The 17,913-nt window shown below is 41.5% G+C and overlaps 1 protein-coding gene and 1 long non-coding RNA gene across 3 annotated transcripts in view; one reads left to right on the top strand and one right to left on the bottom strand.

The window, feature by feature from the left end:
• LOC140332945 (uncharacterized) overlaps positions 1 to 17,913 on the top strand; it is a 37,686-nt gene that overhangs the window by 5,049 nt on the left and 14,724 nt on the right. For both annotated transcript variants that reach the window (XR_011921255.1, XR_011921256.1), the window contains exon 3: positions 6,129 to 6,400. This is a non-coding gene — a long non-coding RNA (uncharacterized lncRNA). The remainder of the gene's footprint in view (positions 1 to 6,128; positions 6,401 to 17,913) is intronic.
• CIMIP1 (ciliary microtubule inner protein 1) lies at positions 1,565 to 5,558 on the bottom strand. Its single transcript, XM_072414239.1, has 4 exons — positions 5,459 to 5,558; positions 3,615 to 3,696; positions 3,139 to 3,237; positions 1,565 to 2,993 (listed from the first exon to the last, which is right to left on the bottom strand). Exons 1-4 carry the CDS (start codon positions 5,518 to 5,520, stop codon positions 2,838 to 2,840), a joined length of 399 nt encoding a protein of 132 aa, XP_072270340.1. The 5' UTR covers positions 5,521 to 5,558; the 3' UTR covers positions 1,565 to 2,837.

Raw genomic sequence — 17,913 nt, 5'->3', positions numbered from 1 at the left:
ATTGGATAGGCTGCATTCTCAGTGATGTCACTGGTCTCTAGTGATTGGATAGGCTGCATTCTCAGTGATGTCACTGGTCTCTAGTGATTGGATAGGCTGCATTCTCAATGATGTCACTGGTCTCTAGTGATTGGATGGGCTGCATCTCCAGTGACATCATAGGCCTGTAGTAAATAATTAGGCCATTCCATTTGCTATCTGTATGCTGAACTTTATTTTTAGTTGGTAATTAGCAGTCCACACACCAGAGTGAAATAGTTACCATCTTGTTAAAGAAATGGAAAATTTCTGCATTACCGTTTATGCCCAAACCTTACCGTTCAATATAGTTTTCTGTATTTTAGCTACAAAGTTGACATTGATTCAGACATCCCTTATTTGTGTTGTTTGCTTCCTGAAAGCTGAGAAGGATTCCTCTAAAGTTAAATAATCGATAGGTCATTTCTTTTCATGTTCAATATTAAACAGTAGAAAGGCGTGTACCTCCAGGCTTTGCATGCGCCACCAGACTTGAGGATAAATATATATGTGTGTGTGTATTTAGCCTTTTCCTCGTCTTCAGTCAGAACAGAAAGGAAACTATTTCCTATAAAACACATCAGCAAAATCTCTTCGTGCTGAGCGCAAAGTAGAGGAACTTCTAAGAGGCCCAGAACACAGACAGAAATTTCAATTGCTCTTCTCTTCAAAACCTTTTATTGACCGGCTGAAGACTGGAGGAAAAGACAGAGACTGCTTGTGTTTGAGATCATCTTTAATTAACATTTTGGAAGAGATGGCCGGGTCCTTGAGGGACTTTCTGTTCAACTTTGGTGTATTGCCTGTAGGAGTTAAAGAGAACCTGTCGCAGAACTTTTTGTTAAGGGCTATGAGGAAGTTTATTTAAAGGATTTGTAGTTCTTTACAGTCACTGTTGTGATTTGTAAAGCTCGGACAATTGGGAGAGGGACACCACATCCTCAGTTAGGGAATGCATTGAACAGTGTGCTGATTGGATAATGAAAGGGCAGCAGGAAAGTCATCAACAGTACCCATTCTGCTCTCACCTCCCCCATGTGCATTTTGCAAGGGTTGATTGGCTTAAAAATTACATGGGGGAACCTTTGAGATACTTTTAGGTCTTTAGGAAACCCCTGCTATAATTACTATATCCACAGCTCACTGTATATTATCATGGTGGTCAGTTGGAAGAATGTCACCCTTACAGATAGCCAAAAAGATCATTGGTGTCACTTAAAATGAGGTGCAAATTGCTCAGGAAGGAAACCCCAACAATCTCTGGAGGAACTTTGGTTAAAAAACGCTGACCTAGGCCCAAACACATAGAACGTTACCATTCCCTTTATCCTCCCACACAGATTTTAGTGGTACCTGCAAAAGAGGAAAGAGCTACAGTATAGCATTGGCAAGGTGAGTATCAGTGGGTTCCGGTGCATGGAGAAGAATACTCTTTAAAGAGTACCTGTCCTGGCAGAGACTTGAAGTCTGTCCTAGATGGCCTCTTCTATGCTAATCTGATGGTTTCAATGCTTCCAAAGTCTCCAATCCTGAGCAAACCTGCAGGTCGGGAGCTTTTACTTCACTTGCTGCATACCTATTTGGTTTCAAAGGCTATGGATACCAGAATGTTAGTATGACCGCTTAATATTTGCATGAAGATGTTGCCAGTGGTAGCAATCATACCAATAATGGTGTTGGGTTCTATAAAGTAATGCACAACTTAGACTGGATTCAGACCTTTGCGGTGCATTATATCTCACATTAATGTGTGTTGACATAAGGCAGCCATTCTTTTTTAATTGCCTGCCACCTTTTAATAAACCCACACCTTTTATTTCTATGCATTAAAATTGATTCACATTTGATAGAACACAGGTCGTTGTGGTGCTTTGCATGGCACAACATCAGGTTTGGAGTGTTACCATGCATTTCCACAAAGGTATCGTAAAGTTTGAATCCATTTTAGCGAATTTTATTTCAGGTTCAATGAACGGTTTTATAGTAACTGGAAATAGGGCGATTTTTGGGAAGCATTTACTCCCCCTACAGATTCCTTTCACCCCATGCACCTTACTCTTTATAGCACCCATTCTCCAAGGCCAATCACTTTTCATATAAAGGCCCCTTTTACCCAAAGCAATGTGTATGATATATATATATATATATATATATATATATATATATATATGGTGTTAGGGGGGTCAGGTCCTTCTTCCCATCATTTTGGGTGGGTGGGGAGAGGGGGGTAGAGCAGCCACTGACCAGGTAATAAAAGCTCCAGGTAATGTAAGTCAGTTGAATTGTGAATTTTGCACCACCCCAGTATTTGCTTTATAGCAGACCTCCCAAACAAGGTCATAACTTTTCCATTTATATATGTGATGATGGGGCTGCGGTTCCCAGCAGCGAGGAGGTTAATACAAAATCTCCACATCTGGGGGTGAGCAGGAATCCTGCGCCGCTATTTTATTTCCACGAACAGTAATTTTCCAAGCGTTTTGACTTGTCGGAGAGAAGTGTTAAACACTCCGCCTGGAGCTCCACTTCAATCAAAGCTCGGCTTTACTAACCTTTAATGTGATAATGTAAATAGGAGGAATATGAAGCTGCAGGCATCGCAGAGAATAAATCAGGTTTTACGGTTCGGTGTTTTTGTGGTCGGTATGCAGATTTTTCACATTTACAGATGTCCTTTTGTTTTGCTTTTTCATTTTTTTAATAGTTTTGCTTCAGAGTAAGAGGTTGACATTGCATTCTCAGTTCCTAAACTTTAAGTTTATCTGTCTGGGGGACACGGCGGCTGAGGTTGGGCCGTCGGCCAGCTTGGAATGCGAAGGTTACGCGATTCCTTCAGCAGGCCAGTTCATTCTCTTGCAGAAATCTCCTTTCAGATGTCTGGTTTTGCCATAACGTTCCAGCTGCAGGGATGGGATGGTCGATCGCCAGCCAACCAAACCTTGCGTTGTTTGGGGTACGGCTGGTGATGGGTCAACCTACATATAACAAAGACATAAAAGCATCATGTGAACCGGTCACCTTCAAATATTCACCTTCATACCAAAGCCTTGTCTGAGAGAGAATTATTACATTCAGTTTAAAGGTCTGAATTGGATAATATATAGTCAGCTGGTCACTTACTTTAATGTATTTTTCTATCGGTGTGGTGGGCCGGACCCGCAGATGTTCTGAAATGTCTACTCGCCGTTTCCCGTTTTGTCCTTTCTCTTCATTTTTCTCCTGCAGGAAATTTTTACAGTGAGCTCCATTCTCCTAAAAGCCCCTTCAGACCTCTGCTGTCCATGTGATGTGCCGTATAAAACTTTACTTAACATGTCTTACTGCTTGCTGGGGTAATAAGGGGTCTGTTTATAAAGCAGTGAATCTCACATTCACTTTCATTGGCGCAGTAACTTCCAGGTCTATTTGTTTTAATGGCATTGATTCTTCACCAGAGAATGTTTTGGATTATATAGGATTCACTGTTTTATAAATAGGACCCCTAAGTGAGCATTTCTGTAACACTCAGGGGCCCTTGTTATTACTTCTACTCCTAGCCACCATGGTACAGCCAGCATTGAGAATTCAGAGATCGGCTCTTCTATACAGATTTTTACCTCGGTAAGAGACCCGGTTAGGAATCCCCACTCTTCTGGCCACTTTTTGGCCGTCTCCTCTTCCTTCTTGATGTGGGTTTTCCTATACATGCAAAGCAATACTTTAGTCAGTGCATCTATTTCTCTGTAAAAGTAACACATTTATAGGTACATAGGTGTTTTTTTTTTTTGGGTGTATTGGTGGGCGATATAACTCTCCTCTGATTGTTATTGTTGTCTGTGTTACCACTGGGGATTGTTACCCTATTTCTCCTGGTGACCATGAAAGATGGAAAATTCATCCATATGTCCCAGAACGGGAACAGAGGGGAAATCTTCCAATGGGGAAAATTATGTAAAGAAGGAAATTTCAATCAGCTTCCTGTATGTCTACAAGACAGGAAGTGACATGAAATCTCCCCAGACAATAAAGCAAGGAGGGGTTTGGTTTCCAATGTCAATAGATAATCCCTTCTGATCGTTGCTGCGATTGTGTGTGTGCGCAGATGGATTACAGACTTCCAAATCTTCCAAATATCTTTAGGCCAGGTGGGAAGAAGCTGTAGTTGGGTGGCGGCCCCTGTATTGTGACCCAGGTTTTCAGTAACCACCCAAAAATCTGATGGTCACTGAAAAGTGCCGGGTAATGCGCCCAGCTACAAGGGGCCGGGGAGAACACTGATATGCAAAACGCACCTTTGACTGGCCACGGTGCTTCTTATTGCCATTGAAACTCAAAATATTTGCAAGGAACTGAAATAATATTCGGTCCCCAGGGACCCTCAGCATTCGCTGGGGTCCTGTAAGAAGTATCATATGAGGATACAATAAAACAAGGCTACATAGACACGTTAGACGATTGTCACCTGAGATGAAAGGTCATATTCATTTCGGTGAACACAGATTTCATTATATGATATATATCTTATATAATGAGGACCTGTGATATGCACACAATCAGATTTCATTATATGATATATATCTTATATATTAAGGACCTGTGATATGCACCAGAACATATTTTATTATATGATATATATTCTATATATTAAAGACCTGTGATATGCACAAGAACTTATTTCATTATATGATATATATTCTATATATTAAAGACCTGTGATATGCACAAGAACTTATTTCATTATATGATATATACTTTCTATAATGAGGACCTGTGATAAGAACAGATTTCAGTTGCACAGCTTCTGTTTCTCCATGCAAATGGGAAACCCAAACCTTTGCAATCACTTCCTGACCTCGGCCACAAGCACACTTGTTCTATAAATAATGTATGCATGTAAATCGCCCCATCAGGTGTACATATTACATGTCAGACACAGACGTACATTCAGCAGAATAGGATTCTGCATTGCACATAAGGCTCACAAAGCTTTGCCACAAGAATAAGGATCTGTATCTTCAAAATATGATTGCAATGATCACATCAGATCTGTGTCAGAATAAACATCCAATCACAATACACACTGAGGTAGTACAAACAAGCAGAACTGGTTCAGAATCTACATATATAATTCTGTGTAATTCTCCTTGTTACACAAACAGGTATGTACACACATAGGTATGTACACAGCTATAAGTACACATGTTGGACATGCACTATACACACAATGTTCTGCACCCTGTGCACACAAACCCTCCCTTAGAGACAGAATATACCGGATTATACGTCTTCTCTACATAAATATAACGGAAATCCAGGAATACAAGGGGGTCTGTAAAAGGTGAGTGACACCTTTCTGCTCTGCAGTCCCTACAATAGTCCCGTGTGGCCAACAGGTAATTGTGTTTGGCTGCAGAGCACAGGGGTTAGAATGTCATTATATATATATATATATGGGGTTTACCAGATCATGTCCTGCGCTACAAAGTTGGTATCCTTGCCCTGGCTGTGCGGGACGGCTGCCATGGCTCTCCACGTTGCTTTGTGCAGCTCAGTGAGGTTGTTTACATGTTGCTTGGTGACAATCCAATGGTTGCTGGGTTAAGAGAAGGGGAGAGGACTCCGCGCCACAGGCCTTTGCACACTCTAATTAGAATTTACAATGCAGCCATTTATTATAGCATTACAGACAGGTTCCAAAGCAGGTCTGATCAGCTCTGGAGGACTACATGTCCCAGCCAGGCCAGCTAGGAGTAAACGTTGTCACCAAAAGCAAATTAAGGGCCCAGGATTTGTACCTTTATTATAAAGAAAAAAAAAATCTAAAAGCTTTCAAAGCAAAGTAATTGATGCATTTCACGCCAAGTGGATCAGGGACTACATTATATGGATGCAATGGAACAGCAAGCAACTACATGTATTTCAATTGACCTTTCTAATAGCCTGCTAACAAAATCTAAAAAACTCCCATGCCCTATAAATAAAAAATAAAGGTAATTGTAATGCTCTACAGCAAACTTTGCCTAAGCAGCTGCATAAAATTGGATGTGGATAGATTGGACTATTAAGGGTACACAAGTCATGTTGTGTTTATGAATGATTGATTTAAACTTTCTTTCTGATTCTCATTTTAGGACTGCAATTCCCCATTAAAAAAAACTGATCAGATTGCTTGTTCGAAATCAAAACTGACAACAAGATTGCTTATGGCTCCAAAGAAAAATTGGTGATGTCGTGCCAAAATCTTTTCCCCAAAATCTCTCCAGTCACCCACTGCAAGTTGCTAAAAAAATCTCTGACCGGATTCAGGTGACCGTGCATGGTGCATTTGTATGCAAATCTTTCTGCCCTCGGGTCCTGCCAGTCGTTCTTTTGTTTGCAATACAAAAGCCTTCCAATACCAAAAGTAAGAGGAAACTTTTTATTTATTCATCAGACATCTGCATTGTGTGTACCCTGACATAACAGTTGTAATTAGCTCACCGAGATCACTGAAGCTACAGAAATAGCACGCAGCCCTCCGCTCTCACCCAAGTGCTCTGACCTATCTGAGTTCCATTTACCAATTAAGTGGCAATCAAATAGGACGCTTGGGACGGAGCGCTCGGTGTCCTATTTATTGGCCTTGCTATGGCTGATATTAAAAAAATTATTTTTGAGATTAGTAAGTATTTAGTAAATGTTAAGAAAACAAGAATCTTGTGTACTCTGCTGTGTTATCTGATCAGGAAATATGTAACTGCTTCAGATCACCTCCCTCAAATCATGGAAATGAAAAGAACATGAGATGTCTCTGGTCATAACACATTTACTGTCCCAAGGTGACAGCACAAAGAATTGCAATTCACCAATATGTTTGTGTCTGTAATAAAGACCGGTGACTGCGGCTCTCTCCTTGTGCAGGGTGACTGGTCTGGTATCCGCCCCCTTCTGTAGTGGGTGGCCCTGCTGAGTCCCACCCACACCTCTTCTATCTGCACAGGTTATTTGCAGCACTGCAAAGGTAGCAATTGGATTGACAAAGGCATTTAGTGCACACAAAGTGGATTTATATCCTCGTAGCCATCTAATTTAAAGTCTTTTTGCCTGCAGTTCATTTTAAAGTATTGATAAAGTTACAAAGGGACCCTGGGGTTTAGGAAGACACCAGATAATGGTATGTTCCTACATGCTCTTTAGTAGCCCTGACATGATCTATCTGCATGCCTACCCCTAATCTTTGTTTTAGGAACATGGACATGGCATCAGTAGGTGCAGGACGCCAGGGTTGGGGTAATGCCTTATGGGAATACCAGATCTAGATTTCTAAATCATTTTTGGGAAAGGAATTTGGTGTACCACAATGGTTTGAGTGGTTTGGTTGAGTTCCATACCTCAAGTATACCAAAACAAATGAGTATCCCCTTGTTACCAATAGCCAGTTCCTTCCTTTTCATGGCGTCTTTTAGCCGCGCCACAATCCCAAGCCCCAGAATAAGCGCCTTTCCTGACTAACACAAGCGGAGGAGTTAATCCAATGCTCAATTTTAAAATATATTTATAGCTGAGACACATCCTGCTCCTTCTATTAAATGGTACAATGTCCCTGAAAAAGAAAATATCTTCCTCGCGCTTAATGTCGAAATTAAAAAGCACAAAGGCAGGGGGCCCCAGACGCCTTAATAGTCTGAAACATTCTCCTCCAAAAATATATTATCGTGGCACAATAGTTTGCTACGCGGGAAAGTTTTCCGGGATGATTAGAAACGGATTTTAAAAAATGCGTTCCAGGTTTTAATTTTATGCATAGAGAATTAATGATCAGAACCCCTCGGAGACTCACTGTCAGCTTAACATATTCACAATGATTTAAAACACAGATGTTATTACCACTAAACCCTTTCACCGCTCGCTCTTTTCTTTTTTTTTTTTTTTTCTGCCGGGGATGTCAGGAGAAAGATTTCTTAGTGAAGAAAAAGAAAAGAAGTTACAGGTTTTTTTTAAAGAGCTTTGTGAAAGAAAAAAGTTTTTGTGTCGTGGGAGGAAGTCGGGGAAAAAGTGTTATGCAAGTGAAAGTTCTACTTTTCCAGCCATTGCAGTTAGGGAAGAACTCCGGGCAAATGTAAAGCTTCCATGGGCTGTTTTTATGAGATGTTTTCATTCTTCACCCTTTTTTATTCTTCTCTCTCCTTTTCTATTCTTTGCTGCCCTTTCCTATACCTCCTGCCATTCCCTTCACCCTTTGTTCTTCTGCCAACCTCTCTCTTCTTCTCCACTGTTCTCCTTTTTTTCTCTCTTTTTTTCCCCCATCTCCTTCCCTGTCCCCATTCCACATACTTTTCTTACCCTTCTCATCTACTCTTCTCTTTCCTTTCTTTTCATTTTCCATTTAGACTTCTCTTCTTCCTTGCTGTCATTTCTTTTCCTTTCCTCATCTCTTCTTTTCTCATTCTTCTCCTCTCCTTTCCTGTCATCTCTTCTCGTCGTTTTATCTGCTTTGCTGTCATTTCTTTCCTTTCCCTTCTCACCTTCTATTCTTCTTTCTTGTCATTTCCTTTTCTTACCTTTCTTTTTTACTTCTTGTCTTCACTTCTCCTTTCTTGTCCTCTAATTGTCTCTTCTCCTTTCCTGTCGGTTCTTTTTTTTTTCTCTCCTGTCCTCTTTCTTGTGCTTTCTGTCTCTTTTCCTCTTACCCTCCTTCGTTTCTCTCTTTTTTTCCCCATCTCATTCTCCCTCCTCTCCTCTCCTTCCCTGTCCTCATTCCACATCCTTTTCTTACCCTTCTCATCTACTCTTCTCTTTCCTTTCTTTTTATTTTCCCTTCAGTCTTCTCTTCTCCTTTGATGTCATTTCTTTTCCTTTCCTCATCTCTTCTTTACTCAGTCTTCTCTCATTTCCTATCTCTTCGCTTCCTTTTATCTGCTTTGCTGTCATTTCTTTCCTTTTACCTTTTGACCTTCCCTTCTCTGGTCCTTTCCCTTCTCACCCTCTATTCTACTTTCCTGTAATTTCTTTTCCCTTCTCATCTTCTTTTCTTCTTGCCTGTCATTTCTTTCCTTTCCCTTTTCATCTTCTTTCCTTTCCCTTTTCACCTTCTTTTCTTCTTTCCTTTCCCTTCTCATCTTCTTTTCTTCTTTCCTGTCATTTCTTTGCTTTCACTTCTCGTCTTCTCATCTCCTTTCTGCCTTTTTTTTTTTCTTGTCTTCTTCTCTTCTCCTTTCCTGTCAGTTCCTCTCTTTTTCTCTCCTGACCTCTTTCTTGTGCTTTCTGTCTCTTTTCCCCTTTTCCTCCTACCCTCCTTCTTTTCTCTCTTTTCTCCTATCTTCTTCATACTTTTTCCTTCCATCTCATCTCCCCTCTTTTCACTACTTTTCTCCCACGTCTCATCTCCCTTGCTTTTTTTCGCAGCTTTTCCTCTGCCTTTTTTTTTCCTGTCTTTGGTTTTCCTTCTCTCCCTTACTGCCATCCCACCTCCAGTCTTCTCCTTTTCTCTTCTTCTTTCTCCTCATTTTCAGTTTCCCTACCAATCATCTTCTTATATTTTATCTTTCTCCCCCTTATCTCTGTCTTCTTCATATGTATTTATTGTAAAGCCTCTATTTAAAATGCTAAAACAATGCTTTGATGCTGTGTTACTCCTTACCCACGGCTCTTGTTTGTAATAAATTCCCACCATCCCCTACCATGTATATTCAATCCTCATTATTCCTGTCTGAACACTATGGCTGCTGAGAAGTGAGAGATGTCAGAGAGCAGAGCTGATTGACACTGACTTCCATTTGCATCCTTATCTATCTTATCTGCAGTTTTGTTCAGATGGATTTGCTGGGTAAGAGCAGCCGTATGATATGTAACACAAGTGATTTCTGCTTTCTAATGAGTGACTTCTATTCTACTTTTTAGATGTTCCTAATTTTTTAAAAAAAAACAATCTCTAACATTGCAAAGATTGGTTCCCTCTCATTGTCATGTGAATCTCTTGTAGTCATAGACTTTCTTTTATCTATGAAATAAGTGTGAGGGCCAAATACCTCCATCTCAGCCCATAGTACTAACATAATTATCGTGCGGCCTGCACCCTGTCCATTCCTCTTCTTTGTCCTTCTGATAGTTCCATCTTTTTAGCTGGCAGTCCTGTAAATGGAACATTTTGTCAAATTCTTGCAGTACACCTCTCATATTGTAATGTACTTTCAAAACAAAAAACATTTTAATTTAGATTACTTTTCTCAGACATTTTAACATTTCAAAACCAATGTTTTGTAAAAGCGCATCCCTTAGTATAGAGGAAAAATAAAACACTGGATAATTCCATGGGCTGGATAGAAAATTGTATATTCTACATTCTGGCGATTTTATGTCAGCTCTTGGACGTCTTGATGGCCATTAGCTATGACATAAAAGAATTATCTTTTCCTGTAGGAAATCTGGAATGAGCTCTAAAGGCTTATTATTAGTCCATTGTTTGAATCTTTACATTTGGAACTTGGAATTTGGAACTCCATGAAGAACCTTGCAAGGGATAATGCAAAACATTTTATTTGCTTTCCAAAGCATTAGCACATCCTGAAAAAATGGGGAAAAAATTGCTATGCATAGAATCTTTTCTCATTCTGACTCACCAATCTTTGCTTCTATCACCCCCCCATCTTAATATATTTATCTATTTTACTCTGAAGAGACTTACACCATATCTTGGGCCTGTAATTGTTCCCCTCGAAATCCCAACAATACCTCTTAATTCATACCAAGCCTCACGTGCCGTCCCCAGTGCCCAATCATCCGCTGGTTTCAACAAGAAAATTGGTTTATTGACCTCCCATAGCGTGATAATTTCAACCTATACTTAAAACACTTTATTAATCAATCACTGAAATGCAAATGAAGCTTTCACCAATAATATTCACTTGCAAATACTGATTCCCCTTCTCTGCAAGAAAACAAGAAAACCACTGCAAAATTTAGATATAACTTTACTGCAAACAACAATCACCGACGCATGTTTCAGGGGCATACAGGTCCTCTTTATCATGACACAGGAGTCAAGGTGTCCAATTGTTTGGCAAGGGTTTACACCAATCAGAGTTATTCTTTAGCTTTCACAGACTTGGCAAGACAAGCAAAAAATAATTCAGTAATTTTGTTTTTAAAAACTTTCAGCAGAATGCCGGCGCAGTAAATGAGTTTTGTCTTTGGCGATTTATAATATTCAAGGCGATAATCATTTTTCTGAGGATGTCTGGTCCGTTGATGGGCGCTGGGAGAAGACGCTTGGCGTTTTCCAGGTGGAGATAGATCTTTGTTCCCCCACCTCTCCTCTCGTGTCTGCTTTTTAATGATTTAACAGATGGATGTTGCACATGTGGGCTTTGCCCTGTGCTTTGTCTCATTTTTCCAGTCTGCAGAATTTTATCAGCATTAGGAGAGAGGATTGCAGGAAAAGTATCTGAACCCGAGTATGGCTTGTCCGTCTAATACCTTGTGTCTGGTAAGCAGGGAAGACGTGATGCTGTCAGGAGAGGGGTGAAAAAAGGGACAGATTGCCGGCATCTCATAACTGGGCGAATGACGCATATTACAAATAACAGAACACCACAAATGGTACAGTAATGCAACATATGCTTTTCATATATCCAGACCCAGAGGTCATTCCACTGCCATCTCATGTCTGTTGGCGGCTTTAGAATACCTGGACCATTGCTTCCCCCTAGTGTAGTCTGCTTCCTCCAGCGATAAAAACTTGCTAGGTCACTGGAACCAACTTTGCAAGTTTAATGAGTGCTAAAAGTTATCACTGCACCTTCAACCAATCTTGCATATCCAAAAAGTTTTCATTTCTTGGGAGTCGATTGGTTTCAAATGTGGATCCAGTCCAAGTATTTAAAGGATTTACCCATCTGGTTGATAGCGGCATATAAAACCATTTGTGATAATATGTATGTAATTCAAATTGCTTTTATTGTATTGTAGCCTCGAGGAAAAGGTTTTCAGTCCTCTAAAATGTGTTGGATTTATCTCATGCACTACCCATCATCTGCTCTTTTACTCCATCTCCAATGTCCTAAGGGAGTGCTGAATTTGGGAAACATCTCTAATATTTATTCTTAGAAGTCAAAGAAAAGAACTTTTCTAAATCTATTGTCTTCCTTCTGGTACATATAGACATATTCACTTGTGATTTATATATCACATATTGTGTTTACAATATGTGTAGACTATTCTATGTGTCATCCCCTGGAAGTCTTCTTTGTATTAGTATCTGAGTTTATGGGTTTACTGCTGAGACCAGAACTAGGGATGTGAGGGTGGTGGGCTGGGATGGATCCAGTAAAGACCTCCTTACCATGGCTGCCTGGATTACCAAGACGTCTCTCCGTCACCGGTCCCTCAATGGCAATAAAGATTTCCTGTAAGAATGGGCGCATTTTAACTTTGCGTCTGAGCAGAATAATCTAATTTCAGAAACCTGAATATCTATGGTTGAAGCATTTTGCATTATTTTTCTGATGCCCAGCTGCTTAGCCTTGGAAGCTTAGGCCTGGTGCACAAAGGACAATTTTCAACTCCAATCCAAAAAAAAGTTTGAATCAGAAGTGAATACAACATCCAACTGATGGAAGGTACAAGTTACTGAATATTGATGTCATGTGTATGAGTACACCCAATCATGAGCTCCTATCAAAACGGTGGAATATCTTTCATGTATGTGCTGACTTCCCTTGGTGCGAGTAGCACTTAGAATCCGTGTAGCACAAAAGTACTGCGATCTGCACCCAATACAGAGATTTCAATTCTTGCTGAGTACAGATGGGTTGTGCTGTATAAAGCAGTGAGATTTCCTATTTCTGTGGATATTACAAAGCTGGATATAAAGGGTTTTCTCTCCCACTCAAACATAGGAGAGTAATAGCAAAATACAAGTGATTTGTTGGGTTTGCCTTTTTCTTCTTTTTTTGCTATGGAAAATAAATGAGCTGGGAACACTCATAAAGTATAAATCTCATCCCCAGAATAAACTATCACCAGATCTCTCCAAAAGAAAAAAAAATGGCTACCTGTCCATGAAGTTTACATTTTTTTGTCAGAACCCCATGATTCCTCTCTCCTGAGACGTTACCCTCCGATATCATCCTTGCTTAATGGCCATGTGAAATCATTGCTCCGATAACGCCATGGCTGGATCAGGCGGCACAGGAAATTGTACATTCTAAATATTGGCATTTTTATGTCCTCGCTCGCCCTCCAACACCAGCTTCCGGAAACTCCTAAATACTTTGTCCGTCTGGAGGCCTGTTATCTGTAAAATAAAAGTATCATCCTACTTCCACAGGTAATACAGAATGGGCTGTTCATCTTCGTCTGTATCTTCTCATTGAGAGTAGTTAAAGAATAAGTGATAATGGCGTTGGTGAGATTGGTGTGTATGTGTTACTGTACCACGGCATTGTCATGTCACCTAAATCAGCACCCTGAGAAATGTCTGATTGTGTTCTCATTGTGATATTATACCTTTGGGTCCCAGACCTGCCTCTGATCACATAAGAACTTTTCAGGGTCTATTTATAAAGCAGTGAATCTGATATTCACATTTCCTGGTGGAGAATCTTCCAGGTCTATGTGTTTCAGTGTCCCTTCCCAGGACACAAAGTTTTCATAATGAGCGATAAAACAACCACTTTTATTCCCCATAGGAAATTTTGGGGGATTTGGACAGGAACCGATATAAAATAAATGTTTTAAACCGTTATGGAAATGAGGAATCCTCCGTTAACATTCAACAACCTTCACAAAAAGTATAAAATCCTGCTGCGATCTCATAAATATTGCAGATGTTACTGAAGAGGCAAGGTAGGCAGATGCTGAATAAGGGAAAAACACAACAAACCATAAAAAGTATAAAATTAAGCAGACCCCATATTGTTTTTTTCAGGGGATTTCAGGTTATTATTACACAATCTTTATATAGCGCCAACTTATTACACAGCGCTGTACAAAGTCCCTAGTCATGTGACTAGCTGTCCATTAATATAGCTCACAATCTAATGCCCCTACCATAGTCATATGTCTTCAGTACAGTGTAAAAACACTTTTTTGGGGGGATAGCCAATTACCTAACTGTTTTTGGAATGAGGAAGGAAACCGGAGTACCCAGAGGTAACCCACGCAAACATGGGGCGAACCCACAAACTCCATGCAGCGTCCTGGCTGAGATTTGAACCTGGGACCCAACGCTGCAAAGGCCGGAGTGCTAACCACTGAGCCATGTTGTGCAGAATTTGACACATCTAGAGGCAATGACAACAGGTGCTTATGGTTGCCAGGCTTCCTGTGAATCTTTCACTCGCCTATATCTCTACATTTATTTTTTAGAAGTGCCCAATTCATTTTTCAGTGGGTTCCCTGAGACCTGAATATTATGTCACGGCTCCTGTGGGGTAAAAGGCTGAGAATGGCGGCTCCAGGATGTGGCCCGGTCATTACATTGTGAGGGATGATGTTGGGGCTCTGTGATTGGTCCAGAAGAGGTCTTCAGGAGCCTGCAGGAGCAAGAAACAAGGTAAGTGTATCATCGAATTCATCATCTCCATTTACCTGTGCAATTGGGGGGGGGATACACACTACAAGGGTGAATGTTTTTCATCCTCTGAGTTCGGCTTCAAGCACACAGGCTGCCGGACATCTCAGCCTCATCATTCTTGTGCTCAGTATTTAAGGTGCAGCGATTTCCATGAATTAGGTCACACTCCGTGCCAGGCCCAGAGCGACCGCACACAGCCGCGTCACATGGCAGCTGGCCAAAATTAAAAACTTAGACAAAGTTGTGGGACAAACTCGAATTTTATTAAAAAAATTGAGGAAGTTTTTCTGTCTCATTAGCTATAAACCCTTTTTATATGGAAACAGGGTTTTGCTTCATATTCAATCTGGAACAAGCCTATAATAAAGAAATAGCACCGCTACTACAATTCCATGCGTCTATAAAACAGTCCAATGCGGGGCCACGCATAGGCAGAGAGGTCGCTGGTCTAAAGATGCGAGTGATGCCAGGAATTGTAGTAGCGGCGGTATTTTAATGCAGCTGCAATTCATATTTGGAATTCCTTTGGGGGCCTAATTTGGCCCTCGGGCCAGAGTTTGACACCCCTGAATTAATACATCAATAAAGCAGTGTAAGTACTGGAATCTGTCCTTTTATTGGCCTCTGTATAGTACAACACAAGAAACATGCTGATAGGGGGAAAGAGCAGAGTGGCGGTTTGATGAGAACATCTCTGAGCAACAACTCAGCTGAAGTATGCTGATGCCCACCAGACTGAGGACATCTTGTGGTAGAAAAGAAGAATTACAATGAAAACTATGAATTGAATTTGTTGAGTTGCCAAACTCTTTTGAATCTTCTTATTTTCTCTTTTAATTGGCTATTTATTTATTGTTATTTTGTGTACTGCATTATGATTTGTATTTGTTTTGTTTCTTACAGGTTATACTAATTCCCTAAGCCGAGGCCTAGTTCTGAGGTTTAGCTTCTTTGCTGGGGAACATTCATTATTTCCTTGTCCTTGCTGGGGTTTATTTAGAGCCCCTCACATACTCAGCTGGGGCCCAGTGTCAGTATTTAAAGGATCCATGTCTCTGCCGGACAACAAAGCACAGTTACATAAAATGTCCTCACTTAAAGCGAATTAGGAGAGGGGAGGCGTCGGGGAAAGGAACAGATTGATGAAACCAGGAATCAGTGTGGGGACAGTCAAAAAAAGTAGGTGAAGGTTTCCTGGCTACTGAGGGGTCAGTCATCTGTTACTGAGGGAGTCTGTCATCTGTCACTGAGGGGTCTGTCATCTGTCACTGAGGGGTCTGTCATCTGTCACTGAGGGGTCTGTCATCTGTCACGGAGGGGTCTGTCATCTGTCACGGAGGGGTCTGTCATCTGTCACTGAGGGGTGGGAGTCTGTCAATGAGGGGTCTAATATTAACTTTGTCACTGAGGGGTCTGTTAATAAGTTTGTCGATGAGGGGTCTGTCTGTAGGAGGTCTCATACTGGTGGTCTGTCAATGAGGAGTTTGTTACTGGGGATTCTGTCATGAAGTGAAGGGGGGGTCTCACTGGGAGGTTTATCTATGGAGGGGGGGTCTGTTACTTGTGATCTGTCGTCTGTCACTGGGTAAATTGGGGTCTGTCAGTGGAAGTCTGTCACCAAGGGATCGGTCAATAAGAAATATCTTAGTGGCGGGCTGTCAGTTAGGTGTCTGTTACTAGGATGTCTGTCACTAAGGGGTTTGTTTATGAGGGGTCTGTCATCTGTCACTGGAGGAGTGGGGTCTGCCACTGAGGAGTCTGCAGCAAAGCTGTCTATTACTGGGGGTCTGTCAATGGAGAAATAGGGGTCTTCCAAAGGAGTCTCTCAATATGAAATCTGTTACTGGGGGTCTGTGAATGAGGGGTTTGTTACTCGGAAGTCTGTTATGAAAGGGGGGGGTCTCACCTCTGAGGGGTTTATCTTTGAGGGGTTTGTTACAGGCGATCTGTCATTGAGGAAGTGGGGGGGTCTGCAATAGAATGGTCATCACGGAGGGCTCTGTCAGTAAGAAATCTGTTGTCAATAAGTGGTCTGTTAATAGGGAGTTTATCATTGGGGGATCTTTTATTGAGGGGTTTATCTATGAGGGCTCTGCCATCTGTCGCTGGGAAAGTAGCGGTATCTGTCAATGGAAATCTGTGACTGAGGGATCTGTTAATGGGAATTCTGGTACTAGGGGTCTATAAGTGGTCTGTCAATGAGGGGTCTGTTTCTGGTGGTCAGTCATCTGTCACTGGGGGAATGAGGGGTCTGTCACTGGAGATCTGGTACTGGTGGTCTGTCAATGAGAGGTAATATACTGCAGAATCTGTCTATGGAGGGTTGTCGATGAGGGGTCTATACCATGAGGGGTCTTTACAAGTGGTCTATACTATGAGGGGTCTATATAAGTGGTCGCCAACCTTTTCAGACCGGTGGACTACTAAATTTATCAGTTTCAGACCGCGCATGCGCAGGCAGCCGGGTGTCACTCAAAGGGAAAGAAACTTCTTTAGTGACGCCATGAAGCCAGAACTCTGAACTCCAGAGACACAACCCTCCCACTTTCCTGAGCTTGCCCTCCGTACAGGGTACATGGTCCACGGCTCTGGCCGGTGCGCCCCAACCCGCTTGGGGGTGCACCGGCCAGAGCCGTGGACCACCATAATTTTCTTGCAGGCCACCAGTGGTCCGTGGGCCAACAATTGGCGACCGCTGGTCTATACTATGAGGGGTCTATGAAGGGATTGGATCTCGTCTGTCTCTCTGGATTTATTTTTCACCTTCCTGTGGATGAACATAATCGGATTTGGTTGAACTTTAGTTCACTGAATTACGGTCGGTCGGATGGTGCCCATCAGTGCCCTATACAGCCCCCTTCAATGTTCCCGTGACGCCTCGCCATTTCAGCGACTTCCTAGACGCGTGTGGTGACCTTTTCCCATCACGCTGCGATTACCTCCTCGTGGTGGCAGCCAACTCCATAAAAAAATCATTTTTTTTATGACCAAAGCGTGTAGAATGTAATCGGAAATAAATTATTCCTAATGAAACACTTTCCTCCAGACATCTTTAATATTTAATAGACAAAAGAGGGATCTGAATGAAAACCGTTAGCAAGGCCCCTGTTTATTGGGCCTTATAAATGTCCCTGTCACAATTCATCACTGAGTGTATCTTCCATGAGGGTTCAACAAAAAGTAGGTGTAAGGAGTTCTTTGACCTGTGGACTGACCAGGGTGCCACCAGGACAGGAAATGGACTTTCTACAGGGGAACCCTGCCAGAAAGAGAAGGTTTGGAGACTTCCCCACCCAAAAAGTGACTGTATGTCCACCTTAGATGTGAATTGTTGAAAGTGTTTAGGAGGTCAGGTGGTTTTG

The sequence above is a fragment of the Pyxicephalus adspersus genome, chromosome 6 (genome assembly GCF_032062135.1).
Source record: "Pyxicephalus adspersus chromosome 6, UCB_Pads_2.0, whole genome shotgun sequence".
Classification (NCBI taxonomy): Eukaryota; Metazoa; Chordata; class Amphibia; order Anura; family Pyxicephalidae; genus Pyxicephalus; species Pyxicephalus adspersus.
The sequence above is the reverse complement of the archived record's forward strand: the minus strand, read 5'-3'. Positions and strand labels throughout refer to the sequence as shown.

Coding starts and splice junctions, on each gene's coding strand:
- CIMIP1 (XM_072414239.1), bottom strand. CDS start 5,520: ATGGCAGCCGTCCCGCACAGCCAGGGCAAGGATACCAACTTTGTAGCG. Junction 3,697..5,458: donor GTAGCGCAGGACATGATCTG/GTAAACCCCATA, acceptor TTGCATGTATAG/GAAAACCCACATCAAGAAGG. Junction 2,994..3,138: donor CGATAGAAAAATACATTAAA/GTAAGTGACCAG, acceptor TGTTATATGTAG/GTTGACCCATCACCAGCCGT.